The 24,293-nt window shown below is 35.0% G+C and overlaps 1 protein-coding gene across 1 annotated transcript in view; it reads right to left on the reverse strand.

Annotated features, from left to right (window-relative positions):
• The window catches only part of AFAP1L2 (actin filament associated protein 1 like 2), a 41,363-nt gene that overhangs the window by 11,536 nt on the left and 5,534 nt on the right, over positions 1-24,293 (reverse strand). The window contains exons 2-6 of the mRNA XM_075842685.1: positions 23,824-24,035; positions 7,125-7,270; positions 6,692-6,800; positions 1,821-2,018; positions 767-881 (exon numbers count right to left, since the gene is read on the reverse strand). Coding sequence (XP_075698800.1) covers positions 767-881; positions 1,821-2,018; positions 6,692-6,800; positions 7,125-7,270; positions 23,824-24,035 — 780 coding nt within the window. The remainder of the gene's footprint in view (positions 1-766; positions 882-1,820; positions 2,019-6,691; positions 6,801-7,124; positions 7,271-23,823; positions 24,036-24,293) is intronic.

Here is a 24,293-nt window from a genome sequence, read left to right on the forward strand (position 1 = left end):
AGCCATGTAATCTCCATAGAGAAACCGGTCACCTGTAAGTGTTATTATTATCTGCTAGATCTGCCCCAGTCACCTGTGTGTTATTATCTACTAGATCTGCCCTGGTCACCTGTAAGTGTTAATAATCTGCTAGATCTGCCCCAGTCACCTGTGTTATTATCTTCTACCCCGGTTACCTGTAAGTGTTATTATTATCTGCTCCGGGCACCTGTAAGCGTTGTTATCTGCTAGATGTGCCCTGGTCACCTGTGTTATTATTATCTGATAGATCTACCCCGGTCACCTGTAAGTGTTATTATTATCTGATAGATCTGCTCCAGACACCTGTAAGTGTTATCTTCTGCCCCGGTCACCTGTAAGTGTTATTATTATCTGCTACATCTGTTCCGGGCACCTGTAAGTGTTATTATCTGCTAGATCTTGCCTGGTCACCTGTAAGTGTTATTATTATCTGCTAGATCTGACCTGGTCACCTGTGTTATTATCCGCTAGATCTGCCCTAGTCACCTGTAAGTGTTATTACTATCTACTAGATCTTCCCTGGTCACCTGTTTTATTATTATCTTCTGAATCTGCCCCGGTCACCTGTAAGTGTTGTTAATGTAAAGTGAAAGCATGTAGGACTTTCAGCCGGTAACATATATAATAAATATCGGAGCTCTTCTCATCGCCGCCATATTCTCCAGTGTGTGTCCGGGATTACAGTCCACAGCAGGAGACGTTTCCACCTTTCGCCTCCTGTTTCGGTGAAGGTCGTGCTGCTCACCTGGACTGGAGAGTTTCGCTTTTTCCACCTTGCTTTTCCCCAGCAGCGGACTGGACACGGCGCTGGTTTTCACCTGCAGATCTTGGGTCATTTCTTTTGGAGGGAGATCAATTTCCTGTATAATAAAAATGTCTATTTTCAGGGGTTAATTACCACTACCGGCAAAATCAAGGTGGCGAATGCTCTGCTATTGGTGTTACTGCAGTAAATCTCTCGAGATCACGAAACATAGAACAGGGGCAGATATTCAATGCCTGGAGCAGCAGGAGAAATGCCAGAAACTTCCACCTCTTCATTTGTATTCTGTGCCCCGGTGTCAGATCCTCCGCTGCAGTCGGTGCAGATCATCCCTGAGCATCTGATGTCTTCCCGCAGTATCTACAGTCCGGGCGCTACAGGTCGCTGGTGCCATAAACCCAGGAGCCCATTCTGGATGCCACTGAGATGATGTGCCCAGACTGCAGCAGGGGGAGCAGGAGCATCAGCCGGGGCTACGGATGATCAGAACATGAATTAAAGGGGTAATCCGGTAAGAAGGATAGATCACATAAACTGAATAGTTGATAAATGAAAAGTCGCGGGTGTCCGACTGCTGGGACCTTTGCTGATCGCCAGAATAGGGGATCTCAGTTCTCCGATCCTCAGCTGCAAGACTGGAAGTATCAGATGATCCCTGTCGGCCAATCAGCATCTCTGAGAAGGGTCATCTGATTCTATCTGTGACTGCAGCTTGTATGTCACATGATCCTTTTAGAGCCACTGACTGGCGGAGAGGGATCATGTGATACTTCCTGGTTCTGTGGAGTCACATGGGGTACTTTCTTTATCAGAGCCCCCCCTTTCCCCTGTTTGTCACTTTGGGGGCAGTGGGGGAATGTTATTGCAACCACTAGGTAAGAAGCCGTCAAACATACAGGGGTGGGGATTATGCAAATATCACCAAAGTGGTCATTTTGGTGAGGTTTTGTGGGCAGGTCAGGGGCGGGGCTTAATATGTTCTGAAAATGGGGATTGAAATGTTGGGTGGTTTATATTGAGTGACTCGAGCGCTCACCTCTGGGGCAGGAGTCGCCGGCTCTTTCTCTGGTGCTGGGTCCGGTTTTTTGGTGCTCTCAGGGCTGGGGGAAGGCGTCGGGGTCTTGCTCTGCGTTTTTATGGCTGATCCGTGCAGGAAGGATTGTGCAGGGTACAGGTCCAGGTAAGCGTTCTCCTCCCCGCCCCCGGGGCGCACCTCAGGTCTGGGATCTTCTTCCTGTGTAGACGGCAAAGCAGAGCGGAAAATATTTAATACCATCAGAGTCCAGTCACACTAAGGTTGAGGTGTAGAAGTGGTAAAAACTGCAACTGCAACAAAAACCGCAGTAAAAGCGCATATGGTTGTCGGATGTGTTTTATTTTATGTATGTCTAACCAACTGCAACGTGTGAATGGACCCTATAGGTAAAGCAGGAGAAGTATTCCAGTATAACAAGCTGCAGGAGTCTGGGAAAGCTGGGTGGCCACTCCTGAGAGCTGCAATGATGGCGGTATATATATATATATATGTATGTGTGTGTGAACGGAGCGTCTGTCCAGATACACCGCTGCCAGCGTAACACCCCATCATCAATTATATCACACCCATCATCCAGTAACCACATCGTATGAAGGAACGTGTCAATATCTGAATAATAAAAAGGTGATCAGCAGCTGAATACAATCTATTGTTCGCTGTTATCAGACATGTCAGGCTGGGGGGAGGATGACTGTAGGACAGGTGAATATAATCTATTGTTCTCTGCTATCAGACATGTCAGTCTGGGGGGAGGATGACTGTAGGACAGGTGAATACGATATATTGTTCTCTGTTATCAGACATGTCAGGCTGGGGGAGGATGACTGTTAGGACAGATGAATACAATCTATTGTTCTCTGTTATCAGACATGTCAGGCTGGGGGGAGGATGACTGTAGGACAGGTGAATACGATATATTGTTCTCTGTTATCAGACATGTCAGGCTGGGGGAGGATGACTGTAGGACAGATGAATACAATCTATTGTTCTCTGTTATCAGACATGTCAGGCTGGGGGAGGATGACTGTAGGACAGGTGAATACAATCTATTGTTCTGTTATCAGACATGTCAGGCTGGGGGGAGGATGACTGTAGGACAGGTGAATATAATCTATTGTTCTCTGCTATCAGACATGTCAGTCTGGGGGGAGGATGACTGTAGGACAGGTGAATACGATATATTGTTCTCTGTTATCAGACATGTCAGGCTGGGGGAGGATGACTGTTAGGACAGATGAATACAATCTATTGTTCTCTGTTATCAGACATGTCAGGCTGGGGGAGGATGACTGTAGGACAGGTGAATATAATCTATTGTTCTCTGTTATCAGACATGTCAGTCTGGGGGGAGGATGACTGTAGGACAGGTGAATACAATCTATTGTTCTCTGTTATCAGACTTGTCAGGCTGGGGGAGGATAACTGTAGGACAGGTGAATACAATCTATTGTTTATTGTTCTCTGTTATGAGACATGTCAGGCTGGGGAGGATGACTGTAGGACAGGTGAATACAATCTATTGTTCTCTGTTATCAGACATGTCAGGCTGGGAGAGGATGACTGTAGGACAGGTGAATACAATCTATTGTTCTCTGTTATCAGACATGTCAGGCTGGGGAGAGGATGACTGTAGGACAGGTGAATACAATCTATTGTTCTCTGTTATCAGACATGTCAGGCTGGGGGGAGGATGACTGTAGGACAGGTGAATACAATCTATTGTTCTCTGTTATCAGACATGTCAGGCTGGGGGAGGATGACTGTAGGACAGGTGAATACAATCTATTGTTTATTGTTCTCTGTTATGAGACATGTCAGGCTGGGGAGGATGACTGTAGGACAGGTGAATACAATCTATTGTTCTCTGTTATCAGACATGTCAGGCTGGGAGAGGATGACTGTAGGACAGGTGAATACAATCTATTGTTCTCTGTTATCAGACATGGCAGGCTGGGGGGAGGATGACTGTAGGACAGGTGAATACAATCTATTGTTCTCTGTTATCAGACATGTGAGGCTGGGAGAGGATGACTGTAGGACAGGTGAATACAATCTATTGTTCTCTGTTATCAGACATGTCAGGCTGGGGGAGGATGACTGTAGGACAGGTGAATACAATCTATTGTTCTCTGTTATCAGACATGTCAGGCTGGGGGAGGATGACTGTAGGACAGGTGAATACAATCTATTGCTATTCCTCCCTGGTTTCAGGCAAAGTTGGGGCTCACTATAGTGTTCTGCATGAGGGTTAGTGGCCCTGTATTATCTAATTTGTTCAGGTTACAATCATATAATATAGATAATGTGTCAGGTTATAGTCTTCTGTGGTGGTGCGGCTGGTAAGGTCTATGATGAGATAGAAGCAGTGATTGATGGATCTGGGTTCACGTCCCGGGGTGACCGGGTTAATGTGGTCATAGAAGAGATCATAAGATTAAGAGCCGGCTGGTGGTTGTAGTCCGCAGAGATGTTTGGCAGATTCCTGACTGCGAAGTGTGGAATATGCAGAAGTTTTAAAGGGACTTAGTAAAATAATTTTATGCCCCTTACAGGGCAAGTTATTATAGCGCATAAACACCTATATATCAGTAACACAGACACGACCACCACCCCTGCACACAGTTATAGCGCAGAGACATGTGGAGATTCAGTGACTTGTCCAAGGTCACCAGGAGCCGACAGCAGGAACCGAACCTGCAACTTCAGGAGCCTCCGGGAGCACCCAGAGACCTTACCCTGCGAGCCGCCTCCTCAATCCAAGAGAAGATGAGCGTCCGGGGAGGATGAGCGTCCGGGGAACTTGTGGCAGAAACTTCTACAACCTGATAATCAGGAAAACATCCAGAATGACGCCCGTTACTATCAGACACGTGGCGACGAGCAGAAGGCGGCTGCAATGGGTGAGGTGGCTGCCCACCGGGGCCACGGATCAAGGACACCGTGATTTTTGCGTTTAATAGATTTTTTCTTTTTTTTAACTTTATATATAAATGAAGATCCCCATAATTCCGATCCTGACTGCGTCCTCCCACAATTCCCTGCGTCCTCCCACAATTCCCTGCGTCCTCCCACAATTCCCTGCTCTGCAGCTCTGCTCATCCATCGGTAAGAGAGAGGGAGCAATGGAAACTAACTCTGCCTAACACCAGATTAATATGCCTATCGGGAACTGTGAAAAGCTTGGTGACAACATAATAGATATTCCAACAACAACCATGAGAGGTCATCACCAGTATCTGTAACCTCGGCAGAAGATCAAGATAATAAAGAAAAGACTGAAAAGAAGATGAAGGTATTCCACACCAGAGACAACAAGGAGTGCAGAGCTGCACTCACTATTCTGCTGGTGGAGTCACTGTGTACATACATTACATTACTTATCCTGTACTGATCCTGAGTTATATCCTGTATTATACTCCAGAGCTGCACTCACTATTCTGCTGGGGGAGTCACTGTGTACATACATTACATTACTTATCCGGTACTGATCCTGAGTTACATCCTGTATTATACTCCAGAGCTGCACTCACTATTCTGCTGGTGGAGTCACTGTGTACATACATTACATTACTTATCCTGTACTGATCCTGAGTTATATCCTGTATTATACTCCAGAGCTGCACTCACTATTCTGCTGGGGGAGTCACTGTGTACATACATTACATTACTTATCCTGTACTGATCCTGAGTTATATCCTGTATTATACTCCAGAGCTGCACTCACTATTCTGCTGGTGGAGTCACTGTGTACATACATTACATTACTTATCCGGTACTGATCCTGAGTTACATCCTGTATTATACTCCAGAGCTGCACTCACTATTCTGCTGGTGGAGTCACTGTGTACATACATTACATTACTTATCCTGTACTGATCCTGAGTTATATCCTGTATTATACTCCAGAGCTGCACTCACTATTCTGCTGGTGGAGTCACTGTGTACATACATTACTTATCCTGTACTGATCCTGTATTATACTCCAGAGCTGCACTCACTATTCTGCTGGTGGAGTCACTGTGTACATACATTACTTATCCTGTACTGATCCTGAGTTATATCCTGTATTATACTCCAGAGCTGCACTCACTATTCTGCTGGTGGAGTCACTGTGTACATACATTACTTATCCTGTACTGATCCTGAGTTATATCCTGTATTATACTCCAGAGCTGACATCTCCCAGTATTTACACCTGGTTCTTGCACAGTCATGTAATGTAGGAAAAACGAACTGCTCCGCATTATAAGAGAATCAGAGATAAGACCATACTGAATGTAGTCGTACCTAAGGAACTAAACACCACTAGTTCCATCTGATGAAGTTTCGCCTCGTTGGTCAGAACATTTAGTTCCTCTCAGTTGTTAATGGGAAAATCGTTTATATTGTGAGACGAGCGCTCGTTGTATTGGGGGGGATTCTTCACGTCAGTGACTTTGGTGAGAGAAGGACATGAATAGCTGTGATATAATGTCTATGTGAGGAGGCAGATAACGGACCAGGACGCCAGGGACACTAATGATCAGCTGCCAGGTCTCCAGTAGACGGACATTGTCCCCGGTGACCCTCTGAGAGTTCTGTACAGCCGGATCATCAGACACTGAACCAGAAGAACATCTCAGGACCAGTAGTGATGTCAGAGACTGGAAGTGGCACCACTAGGACACCAGGGACTGGTCACTGCAATCACTGGAACACCAGAGAGCAGAGTAGAGCGCTGGGCCCCTATGGAGTGTGGATATAACTGGAGGACGATGAGTGGGGGTTGGGATTAATGCTCTGGAGGTGACGTATGGCACACTGAGGGTTGTAGAGGATTTGGAGCCCATGTCGCCCATCATTGCAGATAACTCGCCTCTGCCATTACTTACCACAGTATCTGACACATCAACATCATCATACAGGTCGTCCTGCTGACTCCGCCCATCGCGCGGATTGTCAATGTACGTGTTCGGCTCCGAGTATTTCCTCTGCATTAAGCTGCAAAGAAGAAGTGAGACGAAGTTAATGGAACGATAAGAAAATGCGCCGGGGGTGGAGCTTATTCTGTCACGGATTTATCAATGGGAACAAGTCTGAGGTGATTGCAGTAGTTCTGCGGTATCGTTCATATTTTAAACTCCTGCTGACCGTCAGCGAAATACAAGCCGCCATTTCCAGCAGTCTGTATTCTGCCTATGGAGCAGCCGACAACTTGTCCATTATGGCGGCATTATGTGGGCAGGAATAAAAAATACCACATAAAAATGGAATGCGATGGGGGGGGTTCAATTTCACGTAATTATGGCGACTTCAGGCACTCACAAGAAGGAGTTCTTGGCTGCGGTCACGATGCAGGAAACGCGCTCAGCATCCACATAGTCATAGCTAAATTCCTCTGGATCCGTTTTTGAGCCAGATTCGGATAAGAGAAGCCCCAGCCAGTGGCCCATGTCCTCCGAGGACTTCGCCTATGATACAAACACAGAACATCACGACGGCGAAACAGGAGGAAGGAATTTAAAGTATCAATAGATGGATAAGAAGAATGAATCTGATTTTATTATGCAAAACTGGAAAATAAACAACAAATATCCTAAAAGGAGACGAGAAATGTGATAAACGCTAAATACAGGCCCCGGAGGAAGATCCAGCGGCAATTACAATAAAATACTGATTTTGTAGAGGAGTCGTGTGAAACAAACTGAGGTCATTCTAGTCCTGCTCTAAGTGTCAGTGTAAATACAAATCATCTCCACCAGAGGGCAGCAGTGTCCAGAACTGAGAAGAAACACAACAGACATAGGGGGCAGTATTATAGTAGTTATATTCTTGTATATAGGAGCAGTATTATAGTAGTTATATTCTTGTATATAGGGGCAGTATTATAGTAGTTATATTCTTGTATATAGGAGCAGTATTATAGTAGTTATATTCTTGTATATAGGGGCAGTATTATAGTAGTTATATTCTTGTATATAGGAGCAGTATTATAGTAGTTATATTCTTGTATATAGGGGGCAGTATTATAGTAGTTATATTCTTGTATATAGGAGCAGTATTATAGTAGTTATATTCTTGTATATAGGGGCAGTATTATAGTAGTTATATTCTTGTATATAGGAGCAGTATTATAGTAGTTATATTCTTGTATATAGTAGCAGTATTATAGTAGTTATAGTCTTGTATATAGGAGCAGTATTATAGTAGTTATATTCTTTTATATAGGAGCAGTATTATACTAGTTACATTCTTGTATATAGGGGGCAGTATTATAGTAGTTATATTCTTGTATATAGTAGCAGTTTTATAGTAGTTATAGTCTTGTATATAGGAGCAGTATTATAGTAGTTATATTCTTGTATATAGGGGCAGTATTATAGTAGTTATATTCTTGTATATAGGAGCAGTATTATAGTAGTTATATTCTTGTATATAGGGGGCAGTATTATAGTAGTTATATTCTTGTATATAGGGGGCAGTATTATAGTAGTTATATTCTTGTATATAGGGGCAGTATTATAGTAGTTATATTCTTGTATATAGTAGAAGTATTATAGTAGTTATAGTCTTGTATATAGGAGCAGTATTATAGTAGTTATATTCTTGTATATAGGGGCAGTATTATAGTAGTTATATTCTTGTATATAGGGGCAGTATTATAGTAGTTATATTTTTGTATATAGGGGCAGTATTATAGTAGTTATATTCTTGTATATAGGGGACAGTATTATAGTAGTTATATTCTTGTATATAGGGGCAGTATTATAGTAGTTATATTCCTGTAAATAGGGGGCAGTATTATAGTAGTTATATTCTTGTATATAGGAGCAGTATTATACTAGTTATATTCTTGTATATAGGGGCAGTATTATAGTAGTTATATTCCTGTATATAGGAGCAGTATTATAGTAGTTATATTCTTGTATATAGGGGGCAGTATTATAGTAGTTATATTCTTGTATATAGGAGCAGTATTATAGTAGTTATATTCTTGTATATAGGCACAGTATTATAGTAATTATATTCCTGTATATAGGAGGCAGTATTATAGTAGTTATGTTCTTGTATATAGGAGGCAGTATTATAGTAGTTATATACTTGTATATAGGAGCAGTATTATAGTAGTTATATTCTTGTATATAGGGGGCAGTATTATAGTAGTTATATTCTTGTATATAGGAGGCAGTATTATAGTAGTTATATTCTTGTATATAGGAGCAGTATTATAGTAGTTATATTCTTGTATATAGGGGGCAGTATTATAGTAGTTATATTCTTGTATATAGGAGCAGTATTATAGTAGTTATATTCTTGTATATAGGAGCAGTATTATAGTAATTATATTCTTGTATATAGGGGAAGTATTATAGTAGTTATATTCTTGTATATAGGGGCAGTATTATAGTAGTTATATTCTTGTATATAGGGGAAGTATTATAGTAGTTATATTCTTGTATATAGGGGCAGTATTATAGTAGTTATATTCTTGTATATAGGAGCAGTATTATAGTAGTTATATTCTTGTATATAGGGGGCAGTATTATAGTAGTTATATTCTTGTATATAGGGGGCAGTATTATAGTAGTTATATTCTTGTATATAGGAGCAGTATTATAGTAGTTATATTCATGTATATAGGAGCAGTATTATAGTAATTATATTCTTGTATATAGCGAGCAGTATTATAGTAGTTATATTCTTGTATATAGGGGGCAGTATTATAGTAGTTATATTCTTGTATATAGGGGCAGTATTATAGTAGTTATATTCTTGTATATAGGGGGCAGTATTATAGTAGTTATATTCTTGTATATAGGAGCAGTATTATAGTAGTTATATTCTTGTAAATAGGAGCAGTATTATAGTAATTATATTCTTGTATATAGGGGAAGTATTATAGTAGTTATATTCTTGTATATAGGGGCAGTATTATAGTAGTTATATTCTTGTATATAGGAGCAGTATTATAGTAGTTATATTCTTGTATATAGGGGGCAGTATTATAGTAGTTATATTCTTGTATATAGGGGGCAGTATTATAGTAGTTATATTCTTGTATATAGGAGGCAGTATTATAGTAGATATATTCTTGTATATAGGAGCAGTATTATAGTAGTTATATTCTTGTATATAGGAGCAGTATTATAGTAATTATATTCTTGTATATAGGGGAAGTATTATAGTAGTTATATTCTTGTATATAGGAGCAGTATTATAGTAGTTATATTCTTGTATATAGGAGCAGTATTATAGTAATTATATTCTTGTATATAGGGGAAGTATTATAGTAGTTATATTCTTGTATATAGGGGCAGTATTATAGTAGTTATATTCTTGTATATAGGAGCAGTATTATAGTAGTTATATTCTTGTATATAGGGGGCAGTATTATAGTAGTTATATTCTTGTATATAGGGGGCAGTATTATAGTAGTTATATTCTTGTATATAGGAGGCAGTATTATAGTAGATATATTCTTGTATATAGGGGCAGTATTATAGTAGTTATATTCTTGTATATAGGGGCAGTATTACAGTAGTTATATTCTTGTATATAGGGGCAGTATTATAGAAGTTATATTCTTATATATATGGGCAGTATTATAGTAGTTATATTCTTATATATAGGAGCAGTGTTATAGTAGTTATATTCTTGTATATAGCGAGCAGTATTATAGTAGTTATATTCTTGTATATAGGGGCAGTATTATAGTAGTTATATTCTTGTATATAGGAGCAATATTATAGTAGTTATATTCTTGTATATAGTAGCAGTATTATAGTAGTTATAGTCTTGTATATAGGAGCAGTATTATAGTAGTTATATTCTTTTATATAGGAGCAGTATTATACTAGTTACATTCTTGTATATAGGGGGCAGTATTATAGTAGTTATATTCTTGTATATAGTAGCAGTTTTATAGTAGTTATAGTCTTGTATATAGGAGCAGTATTATAGTAGTTATATTCTTGTATATAGGGGCAGTATTATAGTAGTTATATTCTTGTATATAGGGGCAGTATTATAGTAGTTATATTCTTGTATATAGGAGCAGTATTATAGTAGTTATATTCTTGTATATAGGGGGCAGTATTATAGTAGTTATATTCTTGTATATAGGGGGCAGTATTATAGTAGTTATATTCTTGTATATAGGGGCAGTATTATAGTAGTTATATTCTTGTATATAGTAGAAGTATTCTAGTAGTTATAGTCTTGTATATAGGAGCAGTATTATAGTAGTTATATTCTTGTATATAGGGGCAGTATTATAGTAGTTATATTCTTGTATATAGGGGCAGTATTATAGTAGTTATATTTTTGTATATAGGGGCAGTATTATAGTAGTTATATTCTTGTATATAGGGGACAGTATTATAGTAGTTATATTCTTGTATATAGGGGCAGTATTATAGTAGTTATATTCCTGTAAATAGGGGGCAGTATTATAGTAGTTATATTCTTGTATATAGGAGCAGTATTATACTAGTTATATTCTTGTATATAGGGGCAGTATTATAGTAGTTATATTCCTGTATATAGGAGCAGTATTATAGTAGTTATATTCGGGGCAGTATTATAGTAGTTATATTCTTGTATATAGGAGCAGTATTATAGTAGTTATATTCTTGTATATAGGAGCAGTATTATAGTAGTTATGTTCTTGTATATAGGAGGCAGTATTATAGTAGTTATATTCTTGTATATAGGAGCAGTATTATAGTAGTTATATTCTTGTATATAGGGGGCAGTATTATAGTAGTTATATTCTTGTATATAGGAGGCAGTATTATAGTAGTTATATTCTTGTATATAGGAGCAGTATTATAGTAGTTATATTCTTGTATATAGGGGGCAGTATTATAGTAGTTATATTCTTGTATATAGGAGCAGTATTATAGTAGTTATATTCTTGTATATAGGAGCAGTATTATAGTAATTATATTCTTGTATATAGGGGAAGTATTATAGTAGTTATATTCTTGTATATAGGGGCAGTATTATAGTAGTTATATTCTTGTATATAGGGGAAGTATTATAGTAGTTATATTCTTGTATATAGGGGCAGTATTATAGTAGTTATATTCTTGTATATAGGAGCAGTATTATAGTAGTTATATTCTTGTATATAGGGGGCAGTATTATAGTAGTTATATTCTTGTATATAGGGGGCAGTATTATAGTAGTTATATTCTTGTATATAGGAGCAGTATTATAGTAGTTATATTCTTGTATATAGGAGCAGTATTATAGTAATTATATTCTTGAATATAGCGAGCAGTATTATAGTAGTTATATTCTTGTATATAGGGGGCAGTATTATAGTAGTTATATTCTTGTATATAGGAGGCAGTATTATAGTAGATATATTCTTGTATATAGGGGCAGTATTATAGTAGATATATTCTTGTATATAGGGGCAGTATTATAGTAGTTATATTCTTGTATATAGGGGCAGTATTACAGTAGTTATATTCTTGTATATAGGGGCAGTATTATAGAAGTTATATTCTTATATATAGGGGCAGTATTATAGTAGTTATATTCTTGTATATAGGAGCAGTGTTATAGTAGTTATATTCTTGTATATAGCGAGCAGTATTATAGTAGTTATATTCTTGTATATAGGGGCAGTATTATAGTAGTTATATTCTTGTATATAGGAGCAGTATTATAGTAGTTATATTCTTGTATATAGTAGCAGTATTATAGTAGTTATAGTCTTGTATATAGGAGCAGTATTATAGTAGTTATATTCTTTTATATAGGAGCAGTATTATACTAGTTACATTCTTGTATATAGGGGGCAGTATTATAGTAGTTATATTCTTGTATATAGTAGCAGTTTTATAGTAGTTATAGTCTTGTATATAGGAGCAGTATTATAGTAGTTATATTCTTGTATATAGGGGCAGTATTATAGTAGTTATATTCTTGTATATAGGAGCAGTATTATAGTAGTTATATTCTTGTATATAGGGGGCAGTATTATAGTAGTTATATTCTTGTATATAGGGGGCAGTATTATAGTAGTTATATTCTTGTATATAGGGGCAGTATTATAGTAGTTATATTCTTGTATATAGTAGAAGTATTCTAGTAGTTATAGTCTTGTATATAGGAGCAGTATTATAGTAGTTATATTCTTGTATATAGGGGCAGTATTATAGTAGTTATATTCTTGTATATAGGGGCAGTATTATAGTAGTTATATTTTTGTATATAGGGGCAGTATTATAGTAGTTATATTCTTGTATATAGGGGACAGTATTATAGTAGTTATATTCTTGTATATAGGGGCAGTATTATAGTAGTTATATTCCTGTAAATAGGGGGCAGTATTATAGTAGTTATATTCTTGTATATAGGAGCAGTATTATACTAGTTATATTCTTGTATATAGGGGCAGTATTATAGTAGTTATATTCCTGTATATAGGAGCAGTATTATAGTAGTTATATTCTTGTATATAGGGGGCAGTATTATAGTAGTTATATTCTTGTATATAGGAGCAGTATTATAGTAGTTATATTCTTGTATATAGGCACAGTATTATAGTAATTATATTCCTGTATATAGGGGAAGTATTATAGTAGTTATATTCTTGTATATAGGAGCAGTATTATAGTAGTTATATTCTTGTATATAGGGGGCAGTATTATAGTAGTTATATTCTTGTATATAGGAGCAGTATTATAGTAGTTATATTCTTGTATATAGGAGCAGTATTATAGTAATTATATTCTTGTATATAGGGGAAGTATTATAGTAGTTATATTCTTGTATATAGGGGCAGTATTATAGTAGTTATATTCTTGTATATAGGGGAAGTATTATAGTAGTTATATTCTTGTATATAGGGGCAGTATTATAGTAGTTATATTATTGTATATAGGAGCAGTATTATAGTAGTTATATTCTTGTATATAGGGGGCAGTATTATAGTAGTTATATTCTTGTATATAGGGGGCAGTATTATAGTAGTTATATTCTTGTATATAGGAGGCAGTATTATAGTAGATATATTCTTGTATATAGGAGCAGTATTATAGTAGTTATATTCTTGTATATAGGAGCAGTATTATAGTAATTATATTCTTGTATATAGGGGAAGTATTATAGTAGTTATATTCTTGTATATAGGAGCAGTATTATAGTAGTTATATTCTTGTATATAGGAGCAGTATTATAGTAATTATATTCTTGTATATAGGGGAAGTATAATAGTAGTTATATTCTTGTATATAGGGGCAGTATTATAGTAGTTATATTCTTGTATATAGGAGCAGTATTATAGTAGTTATATTCTTGTATATAGGGGGCAGTATTATAGTAGTTATATTCTTGTATATAGGAGGCAGTATTATAGTAGATATATTCTTGTATATAGGGGCAGTATTATAGTAGATATATTCTTGTATATAGGGGCAGTATTATAGTAGTTATATTCTTGTATATAGGGGCAGTATTACAGTAGTTATATTCTTGTATATAGGGGCAGTATTATAGAAGTTATATTCTTATATATAGGGGCAGTATTATAGTAGTTATATTCTTGTATATAGGAGCAGTGTTATAGTAGTTATATTCTTGTATATAGCGAGCAGTATTATAGTAGTTATATTCTTGTATATAGGGGGCAGTATTATAGTAGTTATATTCTTGTATATAGTAGAAGTATTATAGTAGTTATAGTCTTGTATATAGGAGCAGTATTATAGTAGTTATATTCTTGTATATAGGGGCAGTATTATAGTAGTTATATTCTTGTATATAGGGGCAGTATTATAGTAGTTATATTTTTGTATATAGGGGCAGTATTATAGTAGTTATATTCTTGTATATAGGGGACAGTATTATAGTAGTTATATTCTTGTATATAGGGGCAGTATTATAGTAGTTATATTCCTGTAAATAGGGGGCAGTATTATAGTAGTTATATTCTTGTATATAGGAGCAGTATTATACTAGTTATATTCTTGTATATAGGGGCAGTATTATAGTAGTTATATTCCTGTATATAGGAGCAGTATTATAGTAGTTATATTCTTGTATATAGGCACAGTATTATAGTAGTTATATTCCTGTATATAGGAGGCAGTATTATAGTAGTTATGTTCTTGTATATAGGAGCAGTATTATAGTAGTTATATTCTTGTATATAGGGGGCAGTATTACAGTAGTTATATTCTTGTATATAGGAGGCAGTATTATAGTAGTTATATTCTTGTATATAGGAGCAGTATTATAGTAGTTATATTCTTGTATATAGGGGGCAGTATTATAGTAGTTATATTCTTGTATATAGGAGGCAGTATTATAGTAGTTATATTCTTGTATATAGGAGCAGTATTATAGTAGTTATATTCTTGTATATAGGGGCAGTATTAGGCTATGTTCACACGGGGTATTTTGCCGAGTTTTTTGACGCGGAAACCGCGTCGCAAAACCCGTCAAAAATGGCCCGAGAACGCCTCCCATTGATTTCAATGGGAGGCGTCGGCGTCTTTTTCCCGCGAGCAGTAAAACTGCCTCGCGGGAAAAAGAAGCGACATGCCCTATCTTTGGGCGCTTCCGCCTCTGACCTCCCATTGACTTCAATGGGAGGCAGGAGAAAGGGTATTTCTCGCTGTTTTATGCCCGCGGTGCTCAATGGCGGCGGGCGAAAAACGGCGCGATAATCGCCGTGAAAATCGGCGTGCAGGGAGAGGAATATCTGCCTCAAAGTTCCAAACGGAATTTTGAGGCAGATATTCCTCCCCCAAAATACTCAGTGTGAACATAGCCTTATAGTAGTTATATTCTTGTATATAGGGGCAGTATTATAGTAGTTATATTATTGTATATAGGAGCAGTATTATAGTAGTTATATTATTGTATATAGGGGCAGTATTATAGTAGTTATATTCTTGTATATAGGAGCAGTATTATAGTAGTTATATTCTTGTATATAGGGGCAGTATTATAGTAGTTATATTCTTGTATATAGGGGGGCAGTATTATAGTAGTTATATTCTTGTATATAGGAGGCAGTATTATAGTAGTTATATTCTTGTATATAGGGGGCAGTATTATAGTAGTTATATTCTTGTATATAGGGGGCAGTATTATAGTAGTTATATTCTTGTATATAGGGGCAGTATTATAGTAGTTACATTCTTGTATATAGGGTGCAGTATTATAGTAGTTATATTCTTGTATATAGGAGCAGTATTATAGTAGTTATATTCTTGTATATAGGAGCAGTATTATAGTAATTATATTCTTGTATATAGGGGAAGTATTATAGTAGTTATATTCTTGTATATAGGGGCAGTATTATAGTAGTTATATTCTTGTATATAGGAGCAGTATTATACTAGTTATATTCTTGTATATAGGGGCAGTATTATAGTAGTTATATTCCTGTATATAGGAGCAGTATTATAGTAGTTATATTCTTGTATATAGGGGGCAGTATTATAGTAGTTATATTCTTGTATATAGGAGCAGTATTATAGTAATTATATTCTTGTATATAGGGGAAGTATTATAGTAGTTATATTCTTGTATATAGGGGCAGTATTATAGTAGTTATATTCTTGTATATAGGAGCAGTATTATAGTAGTTATATTCTTGTATATAGGGGGCAGTATTATAGTAGTTATATTCTTGTATATAGGGGGCAGTATTATAGTAGTTATATTCTTGTATATAGGAGGCAGTATTATAGTAGATATATTCTTGTATATAGGAGCAGTATTATAGTAGTTATATTCTTGTATATAGGAGCAGTATTATAGTAATTATATTCTTGTATATAGGGGAAGTATTATAGTAGTTATATTCTTGTATATAGGAGCAGTATTATAGTAGTTATATTCTTGTATATAGGAGCAGTATTATAGTAATTATATTCTTGTATATAGGAGCAGTATTATAGTAATTATATTCTTGTATATAGGGGAAGTATTATAGTAGTTATATTCTTGTATATAGGGGCAGTATTATAGTAGTTATATTCTTGTATATAGGAGCAGTATTATAGTAGTTATATTCTTGTATATAGGGGGCAGTATTATAGTAGTTATATTCTTGTATATAGGGGGCAGTATTATAGTAGTTATATTCTTGTATATAGGAGGCAGTATTATAGTAGATATATTCTTGTATATAGGGGCAGTATTATAGTAGATATATTCTTGTATATAGGGGCAGTATTATAGTAGTTATATTCTTGTATATAGGGGCAGTATTACAGTAGTTATATTCTTGTATATAGGGGCAGTATTATAGAAGTTATATTCTTATATATAGGGGCAGTATTATAGTAGTTATATTCTTGTATATAGGAGCAGTGTTATAGTAGTTATATTCTTGTATATAGCGAGCAGTATTATAGTAGTTATATTCTTGTATATAGGGGCAGTATTATAGTAGTTATATTCTTGTATATAGGAGCAGTATTATAGTAGTTATATTCTTGTATATAGTAGCAGTATTATAGTAGTTATAGTCTTGTATATAGGAGCAGTATTATAGTAGTTATATTCTTTTATATAGGAGCAGTATTATACTAGTTACATTCTTGTATATAGGGGGCAGTATTATAGTAGTTATATTCTTGTATATAGTAGCAGTTTTATAGTAGTTATAGTCTTGTATATAGGAGCAGTATTATAGTAGTTATATTCTTGTATATAGGGGCAGTATTATAGTAGTTATATTCTTGTATATAGGAGCAGTATTATAGTAGTTATATTCTTGTATATAGGGGGCAGTATTATAGTAGTTATATTCTTGTATATAGGGGGCAGTATTATAGTAGTTATATTCTTGTATATAGGGGCAGTATTATAGTAGTTATATTCTTGTATATAGTAGAAGTATTCTAGTAGTTATAGTCTTGTATATAGGAGCAGTATTATAGTAGTTATATTCTTGTATATAGGGGCAGTATTATAGTAGTTATATTCTTGTATATAGGGGCAGTATTATAGTAGTTATATTTTTGTATATAGGGGCAGTATTATAGTAGTTATATTCTTGTATATAGGGGACAGTATTATAGTAGTTATATTCTTGTATATAGGGGCAGTATTATAGTAGTTATATTCCTGTAAATAGGGGGCAGTATTATAGTAGTTATATTCTTGTATATAGGAGCAGTATTATACTAGTTATATTCTTGTATATAGGGGCAGTATTATAGTAGTTATATTCCTGTATATAGGAGCAGTATTATAGTAGTTATATTCTTGTATATAGGGGGCAGTATTATAGTAGTTATATTCTTGTATATAGGAGCAGTATTATAGTAGTTATATTCTTGTATATAGGAGCAGTATTATAGTAATTATATTCTTGTATATAGGGGCAGTATTATAGTAGTTATATTCTTGTATATAGGGGAAGTATTATAGTAGTTATATTCTTGTATATAGGGGCAGTATTATAGTAGTTATATTCTTGTATATAGGAGCAGTATTATAGTAGTTATATTCTCGTATATAGGGGGCAGTATTATAGTAGTTATATTCTCGTATATAGGGGGCAGTATTATAGTAGTTATATTCTTGTATATAGGAGGCAGTATTATAGTAGATATATTCTTGTATATAGGAGCAGTATTATAGTAGTTATATTCTTGTATATAGGAGCAGTATTATAGTAATTATATTCTTGTATATAGGGGAAGTATTATAGTAGTTATATTCTTGTATATAGGAGCAGTATTATAGTAGTTATATTCTTGTATATAGGAGCAGTATTATAGTAATTATATTCTTGTATATAGGGGAAGTATTATAGTAGTTATATTCTTGTATATAGGGGCAGTATTATAGTAGTTATATTCTTGTATATAGGAGCAGTATTATAGTAGTTATATTCTTGTATATAGGGGGCAGTATTATAGTAGTTATATTCTTGTATATAGGGGGCAGTATTATAGTAGTTATATTCTTGTATATAGGAGGCAGTATTATAGTAGATATATTCTTGTATATAGGGGCAGTATTATAGTAGATATATTCTTGTATATAGGGGCAGTATTATAGTAGTTATATTCTTGTATATAGGGGCAGTATTACAGTAGTTATATTCTTGTATATAGGGGCAGTATTATAGAAGTTATATTCTTATATATAGGGGCAGTATTATAGTAGTTATATTCTTGTATATAGGAGCAGTGTTATAGTAGTTATATTCTTGTATATAGCGAGCAGTATTATAGTAGTTATATTCTTGTATATAGGGGGCAGTATTATAGTAGTTATATTCTTGTATATAGTAGAAGTATTATAGTAGTTATAGTCTTGTATATAGGAGCAGTATTATAGTAGTTATATTCTTGTATATAGGGGCAGTATTATAGTAGTTATATTCTTGTATATAGGGGCAGTATTATAGTAGTTATATTTTTGTATATAGGGGCAGTATTATAGTAGTTATATTCTTGTATATAGGGGACAGTATTATAGTAGTTATATTCTTGTATATAGGGGCAGTATTATAGTAGTTATATTCCTGTAAATAGGGGGCAGTATTATAGTAGTTATATTCTTGTATATAGGAGCAGTATTATACTAGTTATATTCTTGTATATAGGGGCAGTATTATAGTAGTTATATTCCTGTATATAGGAGCAGTATTATAGTAGTTATATTCTTGTATATAGGCACAGTATTATAGTAGTTATATTCCTGTATATAGGAGGCAGTATTATAGTAGTTATGTTCTTGTATATAGGAGCAGTATTATAGTAGTTATATTCTTGTATATAGGGGGCAGTATTATAGTAGTTATATTCTTGTATATAGGAGGCAGTATTATAGTAGTTATATTCTTGTATATAGGAGCAGTATTATAGTAGTTATATTCTTGTATATAGGGGGCAGTATTATAGTAGTTATATTCTTGTATATAGGAGGCAGTATTATAGTAGTTATATTCTTGTATATAGGAGCAGTATTATAGTAGTTATATTCTTGTATATAGGGGCAGTATTAGGCTATGTTCACACGGGGTATTTTGCCGAGTTTTTTGACGCGGAAACCGCGTCGCAAAACCCGGCAAAAACGGCCCGAGAACGCCTCCCATTGATTTCAATGGGAGGCGTCGGCGTCTTTTTCCCGCGAGCAGTAAAACTGCCTCGCGGGAAAAAGAAGCGACATGCCCTATCTTTGGGCGCTTCCGCCTCTGACCTCCCATTGACTTCAATGGGAGGCAGGAGAAAGGGTATTTCTCGCTGTTTTATGCCCGCGGTGCTCAATGGCCGCGGGCGAAAAACGGCGCGATAATCGCCGTGAAAATCGGCGTGCAGGGAGAGGAATATCTGCCTCAAAGTTCCAAACGGAATTTTGAGGCAGATATTCCTCCCCCAAAATACTCAGTGTGAACATAGCCTTATAGTAGTTATATTCTTGTATATAGGGGCAGTATTATAGTAGTTATATTATTGTATATAGGAGCAGTATTATAGTAGTTATATTATTGTATATAGGGGCAGTATTATAGTAGTTATATTCTTGTATATAGGAGCAGTATTATAGTAGTTATATTCTTGTATATAGGGGCAGTATTATAGTAGTTATATTCTTGTATATAGGGGGGCAGTATTATAGTAGTTATATTCTTGTATATAGGAGGCAGTATTATAGTAGTTATATTCTTGTATATAGGGGGCAGTATTATAGTAGTTATATTCTTGTATATAGGGGGCAGTATTATAGTAGTTATATTCTTGTATATAGGGGCAGTATTATAGTAGTTACATTCTTGTATATAGGGTGCAGTATTATAGTAGTTATATTCTTGTATATAGGAGCAGTATTATAGTAGTTATATTCTTGTATATAGGAGCAGTATTATAGTAATTATATTCTTGTATATAGGGGAAGTATTATAGTAGTTATATTCTTGTATATAGGGGCAGTATTATAGTAGTTATATTCTTGTATATAGGAGCAGTATTATACTAGTTATATTCTTGTATATAGGGGCAGTATTATAGTAGTTATATTCCTGTATATAGGAGCAGTATTATAGTAGTTATATTCTTGTATATAGGGGGCAGTATTATAGTAGTTATATTCTTGTATATAGGAGCAGTATTATAGTAGTTATATTCTTGTATGTAGGCACAGTATTATAGTAGTTATATTCCTGTATATAGGAGGCAGTATTATAGTAGTTATGTTCTTGTATATAGGAGCAGTATTATAGTAGTTATATTCTTGTATATAGGGGGCAGTATTATAGTAGTTATATTCTTGTATATAGGAGGCAGTATTATAGTAGTTATATTCTTGTATATAGGAGCAGTATTATAGTAGTTATATTCTTGTATATAGGGGGCAGTATTTTTTTTAGTTATATTCTTGTATATAGGAGGCAGTATTATAGTAGTTATATTCTTGTATATAGGGGCAGTATTATAGTAGTTATATTCTTGTATATAGGGAGCAGTATTATAGTAGTTATATTCTTGTATATAGGGGCAGTATTAGGCTATGTTCACACGGGGTATTTTGCCGAGTTTTTTGACGCGGAAACCGCGTCGCAAAACCCGGCAAAAACGGCCCGAGAACGCCTCCCATTGATTTCAATGGGAGGCGTCGGCGTCTTTTTCCCGCGAGCAGTAAAACTGCCTCGCGGGAAAAAGAAGCGACATGCCCTATCTTCGGGCGCTTCCGCCTCTGACCTCCCATTGACTTCAATGGGAGGCAGGAGAAAGGGTATTTCTCGCTGTTTTATGCCCGCGGCGCTCAATGGCCGCGGGCGAAAAACGGCGCGATAATCGCCGCGAAAATCGGCGTGCAGGGAGAGGAATATCTGCCTCAAAGTTCCAAACGGAATTTTGAGGCAGATATTCCTCCCCCAAAATACTCAGTGTGAACATAGCCTTATAGTAGTTATATTCTTGTATATAGGGGCAGTATTATAGTAGTTATATTATTGTATATAGGAGCAGTATTATAGTAGTTATATTATTGTATATAGGGGCAGTATTATAGTAGTTATATTCTTGTATATAGGAGCAGTATTATAGTAGTTATATTCTTGTATATAGGGGCAGTATTATAGTAGTTATATTCTTGTATATAGGGGGGCAGTATTATAGTAGTTATATTCTTGTATATAGGAGGCAGTATTATAGTAGTTATATTCTTGTATATAGGGGGCAGTATTATAGTAGTTATATTCTTGTATATAGGGGGCAGTATTATAGTAGTTATATTCTTGTATATAGGGGCAGTATTATAGTAGTTACATTCTTGTATATAGGGGGCAGTATTATAGTAGTTATATTCTTGTATATAGGAGCAGTATTATAGTAGTTATATTCTTGTATATAGGAGCAGTATTATAGTAATTATATTCTTGTATATAGGGGAAGTATTATAGTAGTTATATTCTTGTATATAGGGGCAGTATTATAGTAGTTATATTCTTGTATATAGGAGCAGTATTATAGTAGTTATATTCTTGTATATAGGGGGCAGTATTATAGTAGTTATATTCTTGTATATAGGGGGCAGTATTATAGTAGTTATATTCTTGTATATAGGAGGCAGTATTATAGTAGATATATTCTTGTATATAGGGGCAGTATTATAGTAGATATATTCTTGTATATAGGGGCAGTATTATAGTAGTTATATTCTTGTATATAGGGGCAGTATTACAGTAGTTATATTCTTGTATATAGGGGCAGTATTATAGAAGTTATATTCTTATATATAGGGGCAGTATTATAGTAGTTATATTCTTGTATATAGGAGCAGTGTTATAGTAGTTATATTCTTGTATATAGCGAGCAGTATTATAGTAGTTATATTCTTGTATATAGGGGCAGTATTATAGTAGTTATATTCTTGTATATAGGAGCAGTGTTATAGTAGTTATATTCTTGTATATAGCGAGCAGTATTATAGTAGTTATATTCTTGTATATAGGAGCAGTATTATAGTAGTTATATTCTTGTATATAGGAGTAGTGTTATAGTAGTTATATTCTTGTATATAGGGGGCAGTATTATAGTAGTTATATTCTTGTATATAGTAGCAGTATTATAGTAGTTATATTCTTGTATATAGGAGCAGTGTTATAGTAGTTATATTCTTGTATATAGGAGCAGTATTATAGTAGTTATATTCTTGTATATAGGAGTAGTGTTATAGTAGTTATATTCTTGTATATAGGGGGCAGTATTATAGTAGTTATATTCTTGTATATAGGAGCAGTATTATAGTAGTTATATTCTTGTATATAGGAGCAGTGTTATAGTAGTTATATTCTTGTATATAGCGAGCAGTATTATAGTAGTTATATTCTTGTATATAGGGGCAGTATTATAGTAGTTATATTCTTGTATATAGGAGCAGTGTTATAGTAGTTATATTCTTGTATATAGCGAGCAGTATTATAGTAGTTATATTCTTGTATATAGGGGCAGTATTATAGTAGTTATATTCTTGTATATAGGAGCAGTATTATAGTAGTTATATTCTTGTATATAGGGGGCAGTATTATAGTAGTCATATTCCTGTATATAGGAGCAGTATTATAGTAGTTATATTCTTGTATATAGGAGTAGTGTTATAGTAGTTATATTCTTGTATATAGGGGGCAGTATTATAGTAGTTATATTCTTGTATATAGGGGACAGTATTGTAGTAGTTATATTCTTGTATATAGGGAGGCAGTATTATAGTAGTTATATTCTTGTATATAGGGGCAGTATTATAGTAGTTATATTCTTGTATATAGGAGCAGTATTATAGTAGTTATATTCTTGTTTGTAGGGGCAGTAGTATAGTAGTTATATTCTTGTATATAGGAGCAGTATTATAGTAGTTATATTCTTGTATATAGGGGGCAGTGTTATAGTAGTTATATTCTTGTATATAGCGAGCAGTATTATAGTAGTTATATTCTTGTATATAAGGGGCAGTTGGAATATCCCTTTAATTAGTTAAATTAAAAAAATCTTCATGGCTCTCTCTTAGCGCTTGGGGGACCTTATATTTTTATTACCTCGAGTGTGGCGAGCTCCTCCCCGTTATGGAAGATGCGGAAGGAATACAGGTGGTCCGGGGTGGGCTGAGGAATGATGTCACAGCCAGTTAAGGACACCGGCTGTATGGCGAGTTTATTCTTGTTCCTGTCCTGATAAAAATGCAGCTGTCCGTCCTTTACACAACAATAGCGGGACTTCCAGTGACTGTTTATTAACACGTTCAGGTAATCTGCAAATAAAGATAATGGTGACATCTCTGCTACCCTGACCCCCTATAGTGAGCCCACCCTATGGCAACGGCACGTAAGCAGAATTTTATCATTTAACTCAATGACGGTCCAGAAGGAAGCAGCGGGACAGATTAATGTTGGTCTTTATAGCAGGCATCCCGCACATGTTTATTCTTAAAGGGGTTCTTCATCGGTGACTGTAGCTTTTTTTATTAACATTTTTCTAAAACAAATGTTTTCTAAGATTTCCCACGATC

This window comes from Rhinoderma darwinii, chromosome 11, assembly GCF_050947455.1.
Source record: "Rhinoderma darwinii isolate aRhiDar2 chromosome 11, aRhiDar2.hap1, whole genome shotgun sequence".
Classification (NCBI taxonomy): domain Eukaryota; kingdom Metazoa; phylum Chordata; class Amphibia; order Anura; family Rhinodermatidae; genus Rhinoderma; species Rhinoderma darwinii.